The following is a 19,635-nucleotide window of genomic DNA, read 5'->3' as shown; positions in this document are numbered from 1 at the left end:
ACCCCTTTAATGCTAGATGTATCCAGATTTTGAGCTCTGGGGCCCTATGTAGACTCTCTATAATAGGGCCCTACTTACTCCCATGATGCCCTAGGCATACTGGCGTAGGTATGACCCCCACCTCTGCCCCTTTAAGAGCTTCCCCCTTCTTTGAACACCTCCCATAGAGAATCCGAATCTTATTAGATTAATCCATTCTCCATGAAACAATGCGCCTTACACACATGATGCCGGGCCTCATGCCAGTTAGGACGCCCACGCTCTTCTTACCTTTACACTTTAATGGCGTGCCTAACAATATATGAAAGTCTAATGACACGTAATGGCTCCATTCAATGGATCGCCGTCAGAAATCCTCCCGGGATGTTTAACATTTCATTGAATGTCCTTTCTTTCTTAATCTTTTAAATCCCGGTATAATATAATATCCACAGAGTAGAAGAAAAGCCGTCAGTCAGATGGCGGCCATTGTGCACTTTACAAAACATTCAAGGGATTTTTTTCATTCCGCTCTTTTCACGTTGTGCGTATTATTCTTATGGCGTTGATTGGTATATATAGATAAATATTGAATTTCTTCTCACCGTGGAGTCACCACCTTCTCAGGTATTAAGTTCCTCTCTGGCCATGTTGAGTTCTCCATAAACCTGTAGGCCGTCCTTGTGACCCTCATACTCTGATTATAGACCCTTTTAGGGTGCGTTCACACCTACAGGATCTGCAGCAGATTTGATGCTGTGTTCAGTTATTTAAATGAAATCTGCTGCAGAAAATCAGCTGCAGATCCTGTAGGTGTGAACACACCATTAATGTTTCTTGCCGTACCATCCTGCATTGGTAGTTTAAGGGGATTTCCCATAATGAAACCTCCATTCTGTGTAAGGGTATATGCACACAGAGTAAATATGGTGGATAACTCAGCGGGGATTCCGCTGCTCATCCCCGTGCGCTCCCGCTTGGCTCTCCGCCCATCCCATAGACTCCATTCTATGGTCAGGTGGATTCCGCTTTCCACCCAAAGAATTGACGTGAATTCTTTGGGCAGAAGACAGAATCTGCCTGAGCATAGAATGGAGTCTATGTGACGGGCGGGACTTCAAGTGGGAGCACAGTGGGGGAAGGGAGAAGGGGTGGCGAGTAGGGATGGTCTGAACCCGCCGAGGTTCGGGTTCGTACGAACCCGAACTCTCGGCAATGATTGCCACTGTCTTAAACCTCCGTGGAGAGGGTGGATACAGCGGGAGAACCGCCTGGAAAACCGGGATACAGCCACAGCCATGGGCTGTATCCCAGTTTTCCAGGCGGTCCTCCCACTTTATCCACCCTCTCCACAGCGGGAATCATTGCCGAGAGTCCGGGTTCGTACAAACCCGAACCTCGGCAGGTTCGGACCATCCCTAGTGGCGAGCGATAGAATCCCCTCGGCGTTATCTGCCACATTTACTCTGTGTGCCCATACCCTAATAGATGAACATAATAGGGTAAAAAATTTATATATATATATATATATATATATATATATATATATATACATACAGTATATATATATATATATATATATATATATATATATATATGTATGTATATATAGTTAGTAACCAGGTATTACTCAGGTCTAGGGATGGTCCGAACCCTCCGAGGTTCGGGTTCGTATGAACCCGAATGCTCGGCATCAGATTCCCACTGTCTGCCTGCTCCGTGGAGCGGGTGGATACAGCGGGAGGACCGCCTGGAAAACTGGGATACAGCCTATGGCTATGGCTGTATCCCAGTTTTCCAGGCGGTCCTCCCGCTGGATCCGCCCGCTGCACGGAGCGGGCAGACAGCAGGAATCATTACCGAGAGTTCGGGTTCTTACAAACCCGAGCCGAACTCGGTTGGGACCATCCCTACTCAGGTCCACTAAATGATCTTTCACCATTTCTTCCTTTATTGTACCAAATCCCGTATACATCAGAGGTCGAATCTTTTTTTTTCCAGCCTTAATTTTCTTTTAAAAGGGGTATTCTGCTCAAACATAACTTTTGATATGTTGCTGCCCATGGTGAAACTAACAATTCCTTCCATACTTGTCATTATCTATTTAGTCTCCTTCCCCCAGTTCTGAGCTGCTGCTTTCTGCTGAAGACACAAAAATCTGTGTGCGAGCTTTTCTCTCTGTATCCTCCCCCTCCCTTTTGAGACGGCTGATGTAAAAAAGTCCCTATCTGCAACTTTGTAATGCCGGGAGTGATTTCCCTCCCACACCCCCAGCAATGTCAAAAGGCAGGGGGTATAGATTATAGTGCCAGACCAAGGCAGGATGAGGGGAAACAAAGGCTGAGAAGCCCCTCCTTGGTAACTCTGTCCACCAATGAGCACTCATGTGTATGGGGGGTATTGGGAGATATAGATGTTAGCCAAATGAACATACAAATATGAATGATTACCTCTAGCCACATGTACCTCGACTGCCATGTTATTCTGCCTTAAGCCTCCCATACACTTTCAATAACTGACAGACGAACGATCGCCCAGCAGTCAGTAATATCTTCCACCCATCCTCCCCATACGTTCTGCATGGTTGAGTGTTTCTGTGTTCCTCTCGCTGCGGCTTATCTCTCCTGAAACAAAGGGGTCGGCTGTGATTTTCCATCATGGCCGACCCCTATCACCAACGACATCATCTGTTCGGGTTCAGCCGACTAAAGTTTAAGGTGTTTTGCCACCTTTTAGAGATGATGGGGGAGATTTATCAAACACGGTGTAAAGTGAAACTGGCTCAGTTGTCCCTAGCAACCAATCAGATTCCACCTTTCATTTTCCAGAGAGTCTGTGAGGAATAAAAGGTGGAATCTGATTGGTTGCTAGGGGCAACTGAGCCAGTTTCACGTTACACCATGTTTGATAAATCTCCCCCGATGTTTCTAGAAGAGAAGAGCCTCCGTCCAGTATAGGCCCATAGCATTCTATGGAAATCGTAAGAGAACTATTCTACTCCTAGAAGTCTTCCATATAAGCTTAATGTTGAAGTGAAATCTCTAGGAGGTCAGACGAGACGAGGTAGGTCGGCCTTGCTTTAATGGTTGTGATAAGACAAGGCCGGGACCATTCCGCCACATGACTGCTTATCGGATTCGCACACCCGGTTGAGCCCGAGCGTCTAATTGCCGGGATGGTAATGAGCTACAAAGTTAAGATTAATCAACGAGCGGAAAGGAATTAGAGAGCACAGATAAGGGTCACATCCGAGAGCCCTACACCAGTCACCGCGTGCTCAAGAGTCGATTGAACGGCCTTTCCAGATATCGAGTAGATGTCACCAAGTGACACGTTATTTAAGGACTATTTATTTCCAGCCTTTAATTATTTATTCTCCTCCTTAAAGGGGTACTTCAGCGGAAAACTATTTCCTTCAAATTAACTGGTGTCTGAAAGTGCCAGATATTTGTCATTTACTTCTACTGTATTAAAAAATTCCAATACTTATCAGCTGCTGTATGCCCTATAGGAGGTGGTGTATTCTTTCCAGTGTGACACAGTGCTCTCTGCTGCCACCTCTGTCCAAATCCTTATAGAAAACCTTTCCTGCTCTCCAGACTGGGAAGAATAAACCACTTCCTGCCGGACATACAGCAGCTGATAAGTACTGAAGGGCTGGAGATTTTTAAATAGAAATAAATTGCAAATCTATAAAACTTTCTGACACCAGTTGATTTGAAAGAATTTTTTCCCTGCTAGAGTGCCCCTTAACAGAAGTAAATAAAAAAAAAAACTGGCACCTTTTGGCACCAGTTGATTTGAAAGAATTTTTTTTCTTCTGCTGGAGAACCCCTTTAAGCCCAAGCACTCTTTTAAATATTCTTCCCAACCATCTAACCGCTTGTGTTTTTATTTAGAAAGGATTGGCATCAGCTTATTTGACATGATACAATTTTTTTTATAATTTTGATGATGTTTTTTCTAATTTTCCATTTACTTTTAATTTTTAGTCAGGCCACAAGACTTAACATACAGCTGAGATTTCCTGTTCTGCCTGTGATGATAAAGAGGAGCCTGCTGGAAAGTGAGCTGTCCAGCATTACAGCAAAAAATGATAGGCAAAATTATATGCGCTCAGCTTTCCATCTTCTGTAGAAGGACCTCTGCACAGGCCACAGAGCATGCTCACAAAGGTGTCCCATACAGAGAAGAAGGACTAGAGTTCATTTTGTCTATGTCCCTAAAGCTTACTGTAAAGCATATCACTAAATGTTGTTAAAAACAGCTCAAGCAAGATGCTCAGGTCACTGAGTTCACAAACCACACTATGAAGTTGGAGATTTAGCTGGCTTAATTTCTTTTCTGTAACCATAGAATTGCATAGGAGCCATATTTAAAATATGATTTTTTTTTTAATTTAAAGGGATTATCCAGGATTAGAAAAAAAAACAGCTACTTTCTTGCAAAAATAGCACCACCCCTGTCCTCAGGTTGTGTGTGGTATCACAATTAAGCTCCATTCACTTTATTGGAACTCAGCTTTAATACCACACCTAAACTGAGGACAGGGGAGGTGCTGTTTCTGGAAGTAAGCGGCCATGTTTTTCTTAATCTTGATAACCCCTTTAAGATAATGCTATGCAGTAAGTAGAAAAAGTAACAAAAGTGAAAACGTCCTTATCCGACTCACGACATTAAGAACTTGGCAAAAGAATTATTTAAAAAATTGGCAATACATACAATTTTTACTCTCCTTTTTTTTTCAATAATTAAACTTTTATAATACATTTTGGTTTCATCCCCCTTGAGCCATGGAGACAGAACCAGGTTTTTGTACAGGCTTAAAGGCAGAACACTTTTGGCTGCCGTCCTCACACTTTTAGAAGGGAAATTAACTAAAAATCATGACCCACTTCCTTTTTCCATCAGACTTCAACAGTTAAAGGGAACCCCTGACCATGAAAATGCTACCTATGCTATCGGCATCATGTTATAGAGCAGAAGGAGCTGAGCAGATTGATATATAACTTTATTGGATAACTTGTAATTTATTGATAGAAATCTCTGATGTTTCCATGTTAAAGAGTCCAGTCCATAGAGTGACTCCGCCCACTGGACTCCTTAGCAGAGAATGAGCAGGGATTTCAATCAACAAGTTACAAGTTATTCTGAATCTTTTCCCACAGATATATATATCAATCTGTTCAGTTTTACCTGCTTTATAGCATGATGGCGATAGATTAGATAGCGTTGTCTTGGTGACAGATTCCCTTTAAAGACCTGTCCATTGATTTATAGAACACCTGTGTTCAGTATAAAAATAAAATTAGGATTTTTATACCATATGATGCTAGGGGTATATAGTAGGCTTAGGAGACAAGAATCAAACTCGCAATCTCTGGTCTAGCATTCACAATTCCTTTTTGAAGAAAAAGTTCCCGCCCATGTGACTATTTAGGCAAAATTGCTGATCGTCAACCCCTTTAAGAATTTTTTTTATGCTCTTGTGACTTTTTTTAACTTTTAAGGTGATGTCTGATCTTTTGCAGGACTAGAACTTTTTATGTAGATACAGTATATATTGTGTGCTTGCAATCATAGAGAACTGATAGTATATTGTGGGTCCCTTGCAGGTATCCTCAACATCACTGGTCAACACCGTTGTGGAAGTTATGTAAATTTAAATCGGCACTGTCACTTTAACAGCGTAGAGACATGCCAAAAGTTTTGATCAGTCGAGTGTGGTTTTAAACTGGGGCCAATTGCTAAAACAAGCGTATTGCCTGCTGATAGCCCACTATTTCGTACAGGACGCAGAGGAGGAAGGTATGTCTCTTACCTTCCTCCTCGGTGCAGTTCCTGTGCTATTAGCAGTGTAATCCTCTGTCCGGAGCACCGGTAGGAGCACTGCCCCACCCGCCAGTAAACAAGTAGTAAGCTTACAAGCAGGAGCATAGGTAGGAATCAGAGCCCCACAGCAAAATACTGTACCTTCTACTTAACCTTTATGTACTGCAGTGTGTAAGTGACCTAAAGGTTGCTGATATGCTGCAGCACAAAAAAAAAGGTTAAAGAGCAGAAGACTAGGAGATCTCTGCTTCACTGCTCATGCACTGATAACCCCCTGCAGAGGTCAGGGGTTATCAGAGCAGTGAAGAAGAGGTATCCTTGTCTTCTGCCTTTTAACCCTTTTTTGTGTTGCAGCATGTAAGTGAACTTGGGGTCACTTACACACTGCAGTACATAAGGAGTTAAGCAGAAGGACACAGGATGGCTCTTATCTTCCCTGTGCATCCCCTGGCCCTCCTGTGGCACAGGCCCCATAGCCGCTGCCTGGCCTGCCTCCCCAGTAGCTATGCCACTGCTTTCAAGCTCTCCAAGTGGTGCAAAAAAAATCAGTAGGCAATCAGATGCAATGAGATCATCATTGACGCAGCAAGTAAGGCAGGTGTGAACATACCCTAAAGATGTATTTAGAATGAGCACATAAACTAAATGGTGTTTGAGCGTGAACCTTCCCTTGAAGCTTACGCCATCCAACACTCTTAATTTCCTGCAGTCGGATGCAGCTCTCTTATTCTTTTCCCTTCCTTTATGTGTTTATTGTGCAATATACTGAGGAAACACAAATCCTTCATTACTTTTAAATTGCTTTCTATTTTGCTCTGGAAACTCCAGGCTCGGTGAATGGGATGAATTGTTTTGCAACAAACGTTAGGAAATTCGAGGTGTTAATTGAAAAAAAAAAAAGGTCTTTGTTAAAAAGAGTGTTTGCTGTAAATGCGTTTAGCGGCTCCTTGATCATCAGTCACTGCTGAGAGAAAAAAAATTAACATTGCAAATAAAGTCACGTGCTCCAGCAGGGATAAAAATAGAGCTGGGATCTGCCGCAATCTAAATTTGTGGTCCGATACTGTTAAGAATGAAGTGGTGGATGCCGTGACTGGCTGAGAGCTAATGTGATTTGCTATACGTAATATTGGTGCCGCTCTGCATTACTTTGTGTTCATTTCAGAGTACAAGGCGACAGCATATTGCTTATTACTAACCGGGTAAGTGGGATTAGCTAATACACATAGGGTATCAGTGTCACTCTTGTCAATGTTGATATTGCAGCTCAGCTTACTTGTATCAGCCCATGAACAGGAGGGCTGCTTCTTTAAAAAAAAAAAAAAAAAGTAGACCTTTTGTCTAATGTTCTAATGTTATACATACATTTTATTCTTACTATTTGTTCCCTAGTGCTGGATTTGCATTGTTTTTTTTTTTACCTCTAGGCTCACTGCTCATAGATTTCCTAACAAACTGCTCCTCGGGGGCGGAGCTTGGACATTTTGTAAGACTGATTTTTTTTTTGTCTGTTTGCCTGAATGCTTCTTTTGCATTCCTGCACATACCCCCCTCCCTGCTTGTCTACTTACAGGGAAGGTACCTCCCTTAGGTGGCACTAGAGAACATGCCCTTTTTCTTCAGGAAAAGATTTGTTTGTATACTTTTTCCCAGGCCTTGTATGGGAATGCAGAGGAACTACTTTTCCATCTAAAGATGGGATACTTTGCAAAATTTTTCTAAGGGAGGACTGCATGGCCTATAAGTCTCCAGAGGACAGCTTGTCGGGCTCCCCAAGAAGACAAATCACCTTCTAAATCCCAAATCAAAGGCCTCTCTGCATGTCCTCCAGCACCTGAGGGGCAACGGTAGACTATTGAGTTACTGATAATGGGATGTAACCTCTTTTCTATCGGAAAAATAAATCTCCTTTTCAAAAAGAGCATTGCATGGCCTATAAGACTTCTTAGGCCAGCTAGGGGGTCTTCTCAAATCAAAAACCTGGTGTTCACTGATCTGTGTGGCTATCAACATTTTCAAAATAAAAAGCAGGACATTTAAACTATCAGCAGGCATCTAACCTCCTATATAATCTCCCTATAGTGCACTACACGGCACTGAGGATGAAGATAATTTTCTTCCCTAATCCTCGGGGCCATTTTCAGGAATTTATTAGATAAGTAAATGAAGCGAGGTTGGTGCACTGTGGTGGAACTACCACCCTATTTGTGCGATATTGGGAAGCCACTCTGCCTCGACGTCACTCCGGCACTTATCGCTGGAAAACGCTGGATGATTATTCGCTAGAAAGGGCGGAAAGGTAGAGGCGAATCAGTGGTAGTCCCGCCCCCAGTGCACCAAACCACCTTATTTACATATCTAATAAACTGCAAAGTTCCCAAAAACGATGCCGAGGTTCAAGATAAGAAAATCGCCTTCATCCTCAGCTCCCCATGTGCTATAGGAACATATCAACAGGATAGATTCTTCTAACCTGCTGATAGTTTATATTTAGGTCCCACCCCCAGGACCACCCTAGATTGACCCCAAAATAATCACACGTAGGTGTGGTTGTACATAAACTCTGGCTCCTTTGAAGCCCAGTTTTGGCAAAATCTGGAGTTTTTCCAGTCTGACTGTCCATGAAAGGAACTGTCCAGAACAGTAGTAAATCCCGATAGAAAACCTCTCCTGCTCTGGACAGTTCCTGACATGGACAGAGGTGGCAGCAGAGAGCACTGTGTCAGAATGGAAATAATACACCGCTTCCAGCAGGACATACAGCAGCTGATAAGTATTGGAAGACGTGAGATTTTCAAATAGAAGTAATTTACAAATCTATATAAAATAACTTTCTTACACCAGTTGACTTAAAGGGGTACTCCAGCAGGAGGGGGGGACTTTTTTGCTGGGACCGGGGAGGAGGTGGCCGAGGGAAAATAGGTCCACTCACCTCCCCGGTTCCAGCGGCGGGTCCCACATCGCGGCGCTCCGGTGCCCGGTTCCCGTCCGATTCCGGGTGTCTGACGCGGGCCCGAGAGGATACATCTCAGGTCTGCTCAGCCACTCAGTGACAGAGACGGGATCTGAGCAGACTTGAAACGGATCCTTCACTGAGTGCCCCCCGCTGGAGTACCCCGTTTAAAAACAATTTTTTTTTCACCAGAGTTCCCCTTTAACTGTCTCTTAAAATTTATGAAATAGAAAACTAAATAAATATTTACCCAATTAAATTCTCTAATCAATAAAAAAAAACTCACATAGAGTATTTGGATGTACATCTAACAACAGTATATCCGGATGATTTAGTTACATTACAAATGTTTAGCTTTAGATCTAAGCCAAAACAAGGGCACAGATCAAAGCCGTCACTCCCAGCAGAGCACATGTCTCCGAGTAGATTTATATTCTGATCTGGGATAATGAGTCATTTGAATTATTTAGCACATTGCCTTTTCATGTTCAACCCACAACCAGCGACTATATCGAGTACAGATATGGCGGACATCTTTTTGAAGTTTTGTAGAACTGTGTAAGACAAATTCCGTTCCCAAAAAAAAAAAATCTATATTTTGTTAAAGGGGAACTCTGGCCATTTAAAAATGTTTTATATACTGCTTCTTTTGCAAAGAACATAATAAAGATCCTATCCTTCCCTAACCACAATTCCCCGGTGTCCTCCTGCTGCATCTTTGGATCCATGGTTGAACACTCCCACCACTACTTCCGCTCCCACCACTACTTCCGTTCCCATCACCACTTCCGCTCCCACCACCACTTCCGCTCCCACCACCAATTCCACTCAGCCAATCACTGGCCGTGATGCTGCCCCACTTCAGTCAGTGATTGGCTGAGGTGGCTGTCACTCCTGAGATGGATCTCATAAGTGGTGGTGGGACCATTCAGCAGGGGGAGTATGGTTAGGTAATAATAAAGTAATACAGTGTCCATATAAAGGAGACTTCCAGCATCCAAATAACAAAAAGGCATAGAGTGCCAAAATAATAGAGACTTTGAACGTCCAGATAAAAAAGGCATAAAGTGCAAAAATAATGGAACCATATGTTGCCCTAAAAATAGCGTTATGCAGTGGGCAAAAGAAATTCATGCAACACTCAAATAATAGAGCTAATACAGACTAAATAAGAAAGCCATGCAATGCTCTAATAATAGATCTTGTTTTGCATATTTAAATTTTTGGGGGCATCAGTGGAGACTCTTGATTGAGTACTTCATTGGAGTTTTTTTCACTGTTCTCCTTGAGTTCAGTGATTACTGTGTTTTGTTGGTCGATTTGTTATTGCCCCAACTAGCCAGAATCCTACTCCATGCTGATGAGGGGCAAATACCCCGAAACGGCTGTCTGTGGGTGGAGGCCTGCCTTGGCAAGCCCTTGTCATGATCGCAATACACGTACCTTGAGTTAGACATTGACAAAAAGGGGCCACCCTGCTATTTCCCTGTTTATGTTCCAATACTCGCAACCGAGTGGGACTTAAGGGGCTATTTATCAGGGTGGTGTGGTGCTCTCCCTATCATGGAGGCACCCCGTGGCAACAGGCTAGAGATATCTGGCTATCCCTTGTTTTAAGACTCGCAACCGAGACTCCACAGACTCTTGTTTTGCATATTTAAATTTTTGGGGGCATCAGTGGAGACTCTTGATTGAGTACTTCATTGGAGTTTTTTTCACTGTTCTCCCTGAGTTCAGTGATTACTGTGTTTTGTTGGTAGATCCATACAAAGTCAAATAATACTGCCATATAATTATAACAGAAGAGCAAACAATAGCCCAATAATAGAGTGATATAATAATACAGTGCTAAAATAATAAAGCCACGTAGTGCCCTAATAATAGTTCCATACACATCCAAATAACAAAGCCATATAATAGTACAATAATACTATAATAGATCCATACAAACCAAAATAATTATGCCATATAATAGTACAGTGCCCTAATAATAGATCCATACAAACCCAAATCATAAAGTAATAATACTATAAAAATACTATACCCAAATAATAAGAATGCCATATAATAGTGCAGTGCTCTAATAATGGAGCCCTACAAACCCAAGTAAAAAAGGCATATAATACTATAAAAATACTAAACCCAAAAATAGAGCTTTTCAGTGCCCAAATAATAAACACATAGGGGCACAGATTTACCGTTCCAATATAGAGTGGCCTAATAGTAGAGCAAACAATACCCTAATAAGAGAGTGACATAATAATACTAAAATAATACAGAATACTAAAATAATAAAGCCATGTAGTGCTCTAATAGTAGAGCCATACAGCGCCCAAACAATAGGTTATATGGTACTCAAATAACAGAGAATACAGTAGAGTAATTTTGATCATCTATTCTTATTGTCCATAGATTTACTAACAAGCTGCTCCTCAGGGGCGGAGCTTTTTCATTTTGTAAGAATGGTATTTTTTATGTGGAGTATAGTATCCTAAAGTTGTACAGTACCCAAATCATAGAGCCATAAAGTCCCCTAAAAGAACCAAGTACAGTAGACAAATAATAGAGCCAATCTTGGCTTGTTGGGTTTTATTAGGAATTCCAACCGGAATTTACAAATACTTATTTCCATCTAATTTACCCTTTAATAGCTTTTATTAACCCGGATTACCTCTGCCCAGATGGAACAGAAGCCAAAGTTAAATTCCCGGAGAAAACACATTGACTTGATAGGTTTCAATTCACGTGCGAGTTGAAGTGATTTATGTCAAGCGCCATTTCGGTAATGTGATACAGAACGGCTTTCTACAGATAGGCTTTGTTAAAAAATGGTTTTCAGTTTCAATTTACAAGCTGTCACAATATTGGGGAAGGAGCAGACATGGATATTTGGAAGCTTGTCTGCTAAGACCCCTGTCAGCGCCTCGGCCTTAAGCACTGAATTAGATATTACCTGCCTCCGGAATACAGATCAGGATTAGCGTCCTTGCAAAGAAATTGTGCTTGGCGGTGACAAAAAGTTTGCTTTCAATAAAAAAAAATGTAAAAAAATTGAGATGGCAAAAATGGGAAGATTTTTTTTGAATTTTGTGTACATTTTTTGTGTAAAAGGAGTCTACCTACAGGGGTATTACCTACATGGGGGATATTATTTACTGAGTGGGGCAACTACTATGGGGACTACCTATAGGGGAGACACAGAGGTGCTATCTGCAAGAGGATTACCTACCTAAGGATAATTTTAACCAGAGGAGATCCCCACACTGAGGGGGAGGGGGTTGGCTATAAGGAGACTACCTACATTGGGGATATTATTTACTAGGGGGGCAACTAACATGGGATCTACTTACATGATGGATTCTCTTAACTGGAGGGGGTGGGGGTAACTACCATAGTGGTCATGAGAGGATGGTATTATTTGTCTCTTGTACACTGGTATTATTGGTAATGCTGGTCTTGGTGTACAGGCCCTGTTGGCCTCAATTCACCTGAATGGATGCCATGTGATACTCCTGCTGTATGTTGGGGACTCAGGAGGTCGGATTAAAAGTTATGGTCTCTAAAGGGTTAACCCCACAATCATTGGTTACTCTAGAAAGTTCTGCACCTTATGAGGCCCTGGAGACTTGAGAACCCTGGGCCTTGAGAAGGGCCTACTGCGCATGCTCAACTGTATTCTGTATTGACTAAACTAAGACTATATTACTTTCCTTCCACAGCTCCAGATGCTCCATATACACACTGGAAGCAAACCGTCTTCTACTTGGAAGATTACCTAACCGTACGGAGAGGAGAAGAACTTTTCGGAACGATTTCTATGAAACCTAATGCTAATAACATTGTAAGCCGTCTTCCTCTTAAACTTTTGTCTCTGAACTAAAAGAGTGGGCACCATAGAAGCAACCATCATAGCTGTTATAGGGCCTATAGACTGCATCCCTTGTTGAACAGGGGTCCTTGGATGCCAAGCATCCCAATCCATCAGAAGACAACCTCCATGTCCACTCTTCACATTGTAACCTTTTTTTGCTGTTATTACACATAACTAGAGATGAGCGAACCGGGTTCGGGTTCGAGTCCATCCGAATCCGAACGATCAGCATTTGATCAGCTGGGGCTGCTGAAGTTGGATAAAGCTCTAAGGTTGACTGGAAAACATGGATACAGCCAATGACTATATCCATGATTCCCACATAGCCTTAGGGCTTTATCCAACTTCAGCAGCCACCGCTAATCAAATACCGATCATTCGGATTCGGAGGTCGAGGTTCGCTCGAGGTTCGCTCATCTCTACACACAACATATCATCAATGACTTCCAAGTCTGATCCTCAAAAAATAGACCGTGGTGGGAAGTGATAGACTTCGAAACCCATTTGGGACTCCATTGTCATATGACATATTGTAACGACTGGAGTCGTGGATCCGCTGTACCGTTGATAGCGATGGCATAAGCTGCACCAGGGTGTGGAATCTAAGGGGCCGCTGGTCTTTACCAGTGGACACCACAACTCAGGATCGATTCACTGTGGCAGGTGACCCCCAGGTCACTACCCCTGGCTTGGCCTGCCAGCGGTGGCGGCCGAGGTGCGGCTAGAGACTGGTAGGCAGGCAGGAACACAGCAGGAGTAAAAATTAAGAACGGCAGGAATCACAGAGAGCTGGGACCACACACTATGGAAGCATGCAGAGGCACCCAGCAGGGAATGTCAGGACAGGTGCAGCTTTATAGGGGAGGTGATTGGGTGCACATTCAATTAGGGACACACTGCCACGACTGGGAGATGGGGGAGACAGGAGCCGAGGCTGGTGAGGTGCCCGAGAGGGCTGAAGAGATGCATGTGAGCTCCGGCGTCCGCTAGGCAGAGCCGGCGGGGAGAGCGGCAGCAGCCCAGGGCACGGACCACTGCTGTGGCCATGACACATATGAAGATCCTTCTGGTGTGACCCTCACCCCATATTCTTTCCGCACAGGCGGGGACTTATGCATACCAAACAAAAGAAGACTAGAAGAGGGGGCCTTCTCCAAGCCAAGGTCATTGTGACATCTACCAAAACGGGTGCCATTTTGACTTCTCCTATATGCCCCAGGTTTAAAGCTGCAGTTTTTTCCCAGCCCGGGTTTTCAGTACTGAAAAAGAGATGATCACCTGGGAAAATCAGCACGATGGCAGCACGTTGTGACTGATCAGTATGCAGGATGCAGAGAGTGCGATTCCTAGCTGCCGGCACAGCCTCTCTCCTATTGCGCGCCTTCCTCTACACATGCTAATACACCTCATTTGTCATGCTGATCTCTAACAAGAAGGAAGGATGTTATTTCTACAGCATTTATATTTGCTCACTGTCAGCCGAAAGAGATGCTCCGGTACACAGGATAAAGCCGGCGTAATAACAACAATTTATAAGCTAAAGACGTTAACCATAGACTTACAGCTTTCATTTGCTCTACGGGAAATCCATCGGTAATAGAAGACAATGATGATATATTAAAATGCGCTTTGTTCAGGATTAAAAAAAAAAATCATAGTTGTCAAGAAGATTTACGAGTAGTGTCATATGATATATGAGGGTCTTGTGGTTAGCCTGCTATTTAGGATGAACTGATTGACCCTCTGATTTTCCCAGTATGCTCTAGTTCATGACTGCTGGGCGGTGTAATGCCCAAGGTCAAGAGGGCTATTTTAAAGGGGTTTTCAAGATTATAAAACATGTATGAACCTTTTCACATGACCTGATGCACGCCGCTGTGCTGATTCTGCTGGTGTGGCTTTTTCAATCAGCCACCCGGTTCCCGATACCTTTACCATTTTTACAATATGCAAATGTGGTGTACTAGAGGAGAGCCCAGCTCCCCCAGTGCACCGATAGCTACGGCCGCGGGTGATGCGCGCCTTCTCACTTCCCTTAGTCCCGCCTTCTGTGTCAAGTCCGGCCCCGGATTCGTCTCCAGAGCAGGGTATAAGTCGTACTGCGTAGGCACATACCCCGCTCAATGCACCAATGAACAGGCAGTGCTGGCCACATCAGACTTGGCACAGATGGTGGGACTGAGAGAAAAGAGAAGGCTCATGTCCCCTGGAGCTGTAGATATCGGTGCACTGGTCCCGTCTCTATTGCACCAAAAGACCTCATTTGCATATTGTGAAGATAGCAAAGATATGAGGAATGGGGCAGTGGATTGAAAAAAGGGCCACACTAGCAGAATCAGCGCAGTGGCAGCAACAGGTCATACTAAAAGGTTGCATTGAAGTGGTACATTCGCTTTAAATACCTTATTTAAGGAAAGGTAGCTGAAATCACGCCCATACTAACCTGTTAGTATTGATAGATTGGGGCTGCAATACTGAGATGAATGCTGTGCTTCATTTATAAATCGGTGGGCTGGTTCCCGAGATATTGCCCTAAAGTGTTCTATGCAAATAAGCTTCCTTGGTGCACTGAAGGCTGTTCTATCAATGTCTTCCATTGATACTGCTTCATCAAAATTCAGGAGGATTCAACATGGGGCGACACTGCTGCTTAATCATCATCAATAATGATGAAGCGGTGTCAATGGAGGGATGGAAAAACAGAGCACTGAGGATGCTGTGACCACCTCCAGTGCACCAAAGAAGCTCATTTGCGTGTAATGTTTTAGGGTATTATGTCAGGTACAAGACCACTGATATACAAACAGAGGACAGCATTGATCTGAGCATCACAACGTTGATCTGACCATACTAACAGGTTAGGTTTCTGCTAAATTACCTTTAAGGGATTTTAAAGCACCTATTGATGTGGAGGACCTGTCCTGTCCTGTAGCACTCAGACATCCCATTGATATATATTAGGGCTGTGTAATGCACAGTTTCGCCTGTTGGGGTGCTGCAGAGAAATAGAAATGCTAGGTTTCTATAGCTTATAGATGATCGTGGGAGGTGCCAGCATGGGGACACTTTGTGATCAGCTTATTGTTGAGAGACCCTTATAGAAAGTTGGGATTGTCCAAAGCGGAGAACCCCTTTACCTACATTCACACAATTCTTCACTGTTAGAACTTAGAGATAGATAGATAAATAGATAGATATGTTATTAGGGCATGTGGATGTCATAGAGGAGAGTTTCCCGCTGGGGACCCACCTACCCTTATTGTTCCATGTCAATATATTGACACCATAGCCTTAGATTTTTAATAGCGACCATTCCCAGGCCCGATTGTGGCACCTAAGTGGTTAAATACAATAGCTAAACTAATATCTCTGCTCTCCCTTACAGCGTGATCTGGACTTCACAGTAGAATTGGATTTCAAAGGCCAGCTATGTGAAGCCTCAATATCTCACGACTATAAAATGCGTTAGGACCAGCACCCGATTCCCATTAACCCTCTACCTGCCATACTTGAAGCCGCCGGTACTTCTGAAGAAACAGATCGGTCACTGGAAAGTCAGTACAGCTTCATGAGAAGAGGAGAAAAAAAAAAACACGTAAAAAAAAAAATGTAATGAATTCTTCATGTCGTTGGAAGTAACTAATAAATGAATCGAGCCAATATTCTGTGTATATGGGTCAGTTGTAGGTTTACAAAGTCCTTGATGGGAATGTCTGATATTGAGATTGATGCTTGTACTATGGCAATAAAGTGATGTATACTATGAAACGTCTGCGCTTTATCTTAGGGGATGTTATAGTCTTGTCATGATCGGTTTGTAAAGAGCGCCCTCCAGCACCGCTTTGAGGAACTACAGGATGATTTCAGGCATCTAATCATAAAACTTTAGGACTTATTACATGGAGCGATTATCTGCCCGTTCAGGCCGATTCGGGGAGATATCGCTCCATGTAATAAAGACAACGTTCAGCCAATCACTGGCCACGACGCTATCCCATCTCGGCCAGTGATTGGCTGAGCGGCCCGAGAGCAGGACAACGCTGAATGTGAAATAAAGTGGAGCTTCGACTAATAAAACATCAGGTAATTTAAAATATTCATAAAAAAATATATATATATATATTTAAAAAAATACACATACAATAGTAGAACATAATTTATTTGCACATGTACAATAAAACAATACCAAAAAAATCTGGAAAAACAAACATTTCACATAAAAATCAAGAACAACAGGCCATAAAATATTTACATTAGCATATTTATAATAGCTTTTCCCTGTTTTATTATCATCGTAATAAACCCGGTTCTCTTAAAAATATAGAACTTCCATAGTTCTACAGCCTGTCTCTAGAGATGAGTGAACTTTAAGTTTAAGTCTGCGTTTCGGCAACGCCCCCGTAAATCTAAAAAAGTTGTTTGCCGCCCTCGGGAGTCCTGGAAAACCTGCATACAACAACCATAGGCTATATCCATGTTTTCCTGGCAGCCCTAGAGCAGTGTGGGGGTGCGGGGAAATAATAACGAAAAATCACACCTCGGTTGCACTGCGCCCGGGTCTGGTTGACGGTAGGCTTGATCGAACATTGGGAAAAGGTAGCCCGGGGACCCCCTGGAATTCCGGGATTCAGCCTAGGTCCCGGAGATGTCTCCTCCTTCCGCACGAACCGGGAAGGCATCAGCAATTAAATGGGGAAGGTCGGTTAGAGTTCGATGGAACCTAGCTTTTCCCGATGTTTGATCAAGCCTAGTTGACGGTCACCAGATCGGCTGGAAACCAGCTATGTAACGTACCCAGCTCTTCCAGCTGCAACGCCACGACCCGGCTGAGCGATTGCCCGCTCAGCCAGTCAGTGACTGGGAAGGTCTGCAGTAGGGATGGTCCGAAACTGCCGAGGTTCGGGTTTGTATGAACCCGAGCGCTCTGTATCAGATTCCCGCTGTCTGCCCGCTCCGTGCAGCGGGTGGATACAGCGGGAGGACCGCCTGGAAAACTGGGATACAGCCTATGGCTGTATCCCAGTTTTCCAGGCGGTCCTCCTGCTGTATCAACCCTCTCCACAGAGCGGGCAGACAGCGGGAATTATTGCCAAGCGTTCGGGTTCGTACGAACCCGAACCGAACTCGGTTCGGACCATCCCTAGTCTGCAGCCCCAGTCACTTACTGGGCAATCACTTAGGAGACATTGCAGCTGGAAGACCTGCAGGACAATGGTGGCTGTCAACGAGACCCAGGCGCTATGGGGCACGAGGATAGGTAAGTTTACTTTGTTTTTTATTTTCCCGCAAACCCCTTCTCGGGATTCCTGACTTTTTTTTTCTTATTTTTGCGGGACTTCCTCTTTAAATGCCGAGTGTTCAAGTTCAGGGAAGTTGCCAAACCGAGATTTAAACTTGAAGTTTATTCGTCTCGACCTGTCTCTTGTCACGGTTTGAAAAAAAAAAAAAAATTGTAATTTAAAATTAATGGAAAATTCTGGCCACGTTGACATACATTGTAGATTTAAATCATATATATATATATATATATATATATATATATATATATATATATATTTATCTTGAGTTTCAATATTTGCTGGAATCAGTTAACAGTAGAGACAAGCAAAATTGAATTGATTAAAATTTCCTAAAAAATCTACCTTTTTTTGTGTGCAAATCTTAAACTTTTGGGGCTTGTTTTGGGCAAAATTCGCAAAATGGCATTCACTGCTTCTAGGCCAATACTACCGCACATTTCCTGCATTGTCTGTCATGTTCCACACTGTCCTGCTGATGCACAGGAAAATATAAAAAAAAAATTGTTATACACAACTTCTCATACTAATAGTCAGACTAAATGTATTAGGACCAATTCACTCCCTGGAAAGTACATGAGCAGAATATTTTATCAGGGAATAAAAAAAAAATCTGCTTTCATTACCTTATCTCTTTACCTATTTATCACATCCACCAGGAAATTTACGATGATTTCCTTGAGAGCTGTTTTGCATATCCTTGATTATCTTAAACAACCAGGGATTTTGAAATTAGTTGATAGCAGGCCCCGCCCCTGAGGTTCTAATAAGATGAATTTAGGTCCCCATAGACTGCAGTGTAATTATGGAGGGTCCAGATATCATTACAGATGTTAGAATGTGACTCCTCTTCTACAGTTATATGAAACCTTTCTAAGGCAATATATTTACTCAGTTACTTAATATTATTGATGTACCTTTTTACGCTATTAGCTGCATCACAGAACCTGTATCATTACAAAAAAATTCTGTTAATCCAGTATCAACAGGATCAGGTAGCAGATTAATAAACAGTCTGTATACAACAAAGAAGATTTCTATCTAAAAAAATTACTTTAAAGAGAACATATCCGTTAGAAAACCCAATAAAACATATTTTTCTATCACATGTTCAATAGTTTTCTCCTTCCTCATCTCTGTACCTCTTTATCATGATTATAAAAAAAATACAGTTAGTTCTTTAATTAACCTAGGCAACCAATGGGTTTAAAATAAATTGATAACAGGCCCCGCCCCTGAGGTTCTTAAGAGCTGGGTTTAGCTCCTCATAAACCCCTGTATAATTATAACAGTCATGGAGACTGACATGGAGAAGACCCGTAACACAAAATTTATTTAAAAGAAACATATCCTTATAGAAGAACAAAAATTATTTTGCGGCCTAAAATACAATATTTATTATATGAAATATCTTATATTCAACAGAGATCTGTGGAAAAAGGGGATTCCCACCTGTCACATTGTAAAACATCCTAATTGGAACAACATTTTACACTGGCCGTCTGTTTGGATGATTTGTTCATAAGAGGTGCAGCCCCGCCTACTTAAAAAAAAAAAAACTTGAATAATCAGCATTTTTGAATTTATTTAGATTTTTTTTTATTTTTTTAAGAGGCAGACTTTTTAAAATATGAAGACAATATACAAAAGTAATTTTTTATTATTTAAGGTGCTTAAAAGTCTGATCCCATAACATGTATGGA

The 19,635-nt window shown here is 42.5% G+C and overlaps 1 protein-coding gene across 2 annotated transcripts in view; it reads left to right on the top strand.

Moving 5' to 3' along the window:
• The window catches only part of PRMT8 (protein arginine methyltransferase 8), a 165,095-nt gene extending 148,692 nt beyond the window's left edge, over positions 1 to 16,403 (top strand). For both annotated transcript variants that reach the window (XM_069952906.1, XM_069952914.1), the window contains exons 9-10: positions 12,484 to 12,605; positions 16,021 to 16,403. In XM_069952906.1, the coding sequence (XP_069809007.1) occupies positions 12,484 to 12,605; positions 16,021 to 16,104 (206 nt within the window). In that variant the 3' untranslated portion in view covers positions 16,105 to 16,403. The remainder of the gene's footprint in view (positions 1 to 12,483; positions 12,606 to 16,020) is intronic.
• Positions 16,404 to 19,635: the final 3,232 nt, after the last annotated feature.

This window comes from Dendropsophus ebraccatus, chromosome 1 (genome assembly GCF_027789765.1).
Source record: "Dendropsophus ebraccatus isolate aDenEbr1 chromosome 1, aDenEbr1.pat, whole genome shotgun sequence".
In the NCBI taxonomy this organism is placed as follows: Eukaryota; Metazoa; Chordata; class Amphibia; order Anura; family Hylidae; genus Dendropsophus; species Dendropsophus ebraccatus.
The sequence above is the reverse complement of the archived record's forward strand: the minus strand, read 5'-3'. Positions and strand labels throughout refer to the sequence as shown.